At 45.8% G+C, this 2716-nt stretch overlaps 1 protein-coding gene across 1 annotated transcript; it reads left to right on the top strand.

Annotated features, from left to right (window-relative positions):
* The first annotated feature begins 527 nt into the window (after nt 1–527).
* Nucleotides 528–2051, top strand: LOC126989334 (zinc finger protein 84-like). Its single transcript, XM_050847963.1, has one exon. It carries the CDS (start codon nt 528–530, stop codon nt 2049–2051), a length of 1524 nt encoding a protein of 507 aa, XP_050703920.1.
* Nucleotides 2052–2716: the final 665 nt, after the last annotated feature.

The following is a 2716-nucleotide window of genomic DNA, read 5'->3' as shown; positions in this document are numbered from 1 at the left end:
CTGCCTGCTGCATGATTGCCTCCAAAATGTTGAGGGCAGTTGATTCATTACTCTGGGTTTATTTTGCCTCAGTTTATTTGGTGTAGTTTTCACAGTATTGTGGTTGACAACTAGTAACTGATATGCTTTGTTATATTTTAGGAATTTGCAGTTGCTCTTATATTTTTAATCATGTTTCTATGAGGATGTGATCTTTGTCCCAACAGCCTTGCCGGTGCTGCCAGTGCTGTGCAGAAGTGAGGGTCTGAGGCGGTGCTGTGCTCAGCACTCCCTGCATCCTCGCTGCCACTGATCTCTGTTGCAGTGGAGGCTGCAAGGCAGGGCAGCAGCCTGAGTGGCCGGAACCAGCAGGAGCAGACTGTCTGTGGTGTGAGGATCAGGGGTGATCAGGAAAGCCACCTCACCACCACCACCACCTTGCTGCTGGCACCTCCAGCCATAAAGGAAAGGGAAAGGTTGAGTGCAGGAAGACTTGAGACAGAACAGGTCCACTAGACACAGCCTTGCACACATTGCTGAAGGAAACCATGAGTGCCAAGAGTGTGGGAAAAGACTCCCTGGGAAGGGTGACCTCACCAAGTACACCCACACACTCTGGAGGAAGACCTCATGAATGCTGTGAGTGTGGCAAAAAGTTCAGTACAAAGAGTGACCTCAACAGACACACCCTTACACACACTGATGAAAGACCTCATGAATGCCATGAGTGTGGCAAAAAGTTCAGTAGGAAAAGTACCCTCAACAGACACACCCATATGCACACTGGTGAAAGACCTCATGAATGCCATGAGTGTGGCAAAAAGTTCAGTAGGAAGAGTGACCTCAACACACACACCCTTACACACACTGATGAAAGACCGCATGAATGCCATGAGTGTGGCAAAAAGTTCAGTATGAAGAGTACCCTCAAGGCACACACCATTACACACACTGATGAAAGACCTCATGAATGCCATGAGTGTGGCAAAAAGTTCAGTAGGAAGAATGACCTCAACACACACACCTTTACACACACTGATGAAAGACCTCATGAATGCCATGAGTGTGGCAAAAAGTTCAGCAGGAAGCGTTACCTCAAGAAACACACCCTTACACACACTGATGAAAAACCTCATGAATGCCATGAGTGTGGCAAAAAGTTCAGAAGGAAGAGTGACCTCAACACACACACCCTTACACACACTGGTGAAAGACCTCATGAATGCCATGAGTGTGGCAAAACGTTCATTGTGATTAGTCACCTCTACAGACACGCCCTTACACACACTGGTGAAAGACCTCATGAATGCCAAGAGTGTGGCAAAAAGTTCAGTAGGAAGAGTACCCTCAACACACACTCCCTTACACACACCCTTACACACACTGGTGAAAGACCTTATGAATGCCGTGAGTGTGGCAAAGAGTTCAGTATGAAGGGTGCCCTCAACACACACACCCTTACACACACTGGTGAAAGACCTCATGAATGCCATGAGTGTGGCAAAAAGTTCAGTAGGAAGAGTAACCTCAACAGACACACCCTTACACACACTGGTAAAAGACCTCATGAATGCCATGAGTGTGGCAAAATGTTCATTCAGAAGAGTACCCTCAACACACACACCCTTACACACACTGGTGAAAGACCTCATGAATGCCAAGAGTGTGGCGAAAAGTTCAGTCGGAAGAGTGCCCTCAACAGACACACCCTTACACACACTGGTGAAAGACCTCATGAATGCCAAGAGTGTGGCGAAAAGTTCAGTAGGAAGAGTCACCTCAACAGACACACCCTTTCACACACTGGTGAAAGACCTCATGAATGCCATGAGTGTGGCAAAAAGTTCAGTGCTAAGAAGAACCTCAACAGACACACCCTTACACACACTGGTGAAAGACCTCATGAATGCCATGAGTGTGGCAAAAAGTTCAGTGCTAAGAAGAGCCTCAACAAACACACCCTTACACACGCTGGTGAAAGACCTCATGAATGCCACGAGTGTGGCAAAAAGTTCAGTAGGAAGAGTGACCTCAACACACACACCCTTACACACGCTGGTGAAAAATCCTAATGAAAAAGAACTTCAAAGATCATCTAGCTAAAATCCCAGGAAACCCGAGGGCAACAGAAATCCAAACAATTTCCCTTAAGGGAACCACGACCATCTTAAAAAGAACCCTCAGTTGCAGCCTCTAAAAAGTGGGTGATTGTTAGGCACTTGGCAGAGTGCCCCATCACCCATAATCAAGACTGAAAAAGTAAACTAAAACAAAAAGAGTGAAAGACCTCATGAATGCCATGAGTGTGGCAAAAAGTTCAGTAGGAATAGTGCCCTTAACACACACAACCTTACACACACTGGTGAAAGACCTCATGAATGCTGTGAGTGTGGCGAAAAAGTTCAGCGTTTAGGGTAACCTCAACATGCACCCTTACACACACTGGTGAAAGACCTCTTGAATGCCGTGAGTGTGGCAAAAAGTTCAGAGTTAAGAGTGACCTCAACACACACACACTGGTGAAAGACCTCATGAATCTTGCAAGACTCCATGGATGTCCCATATTTACCTTATAATTTTGTTATGTACAATGTCTGTAATGTTACCACCGTGCACAACATTCTATTGAATGCTGCATTTTTTTATGTGTATGTCTTTTACTTGTTCAATTTGAGGATAAGTTATCCGCGTAGCCGAGGTATGTTATGCACGGAACTTTCCATATGACTCAAGAATC

The sequence above is a fragment of the Eriocheir sinensis genome, unplaced genomic scaffold (genome assembly GCF_024679095.1).
Source record: "Eriocheir sinensis breed Jianghai 21 unplaced genomic scaffold, ASM2467909v1 Scaffold113, whole genome shotgun sequence".
Taxonomy (NCBI): domain Eukaryota; kingdom Metazoa; phylum Arthropoda; class Malacostraca; order Decapoda; family Varunidae; genus Eriocheir; species Eriocheir sinensis.
The sequence above is the reverse complement of the archived record's forward strand: the minus strand, read 5'-3'. Positions and strand labels throughout refer to the sequence as shown.

Coding starts and splice junctions, on each gene's coding strand:
- LOC126989334 (XM_050847963.1), top strand. CDS start 528: ATGAGTGCCAAGAGTGTGGGAAAAGACTCCCTGGGAAGGGTGACCTCA.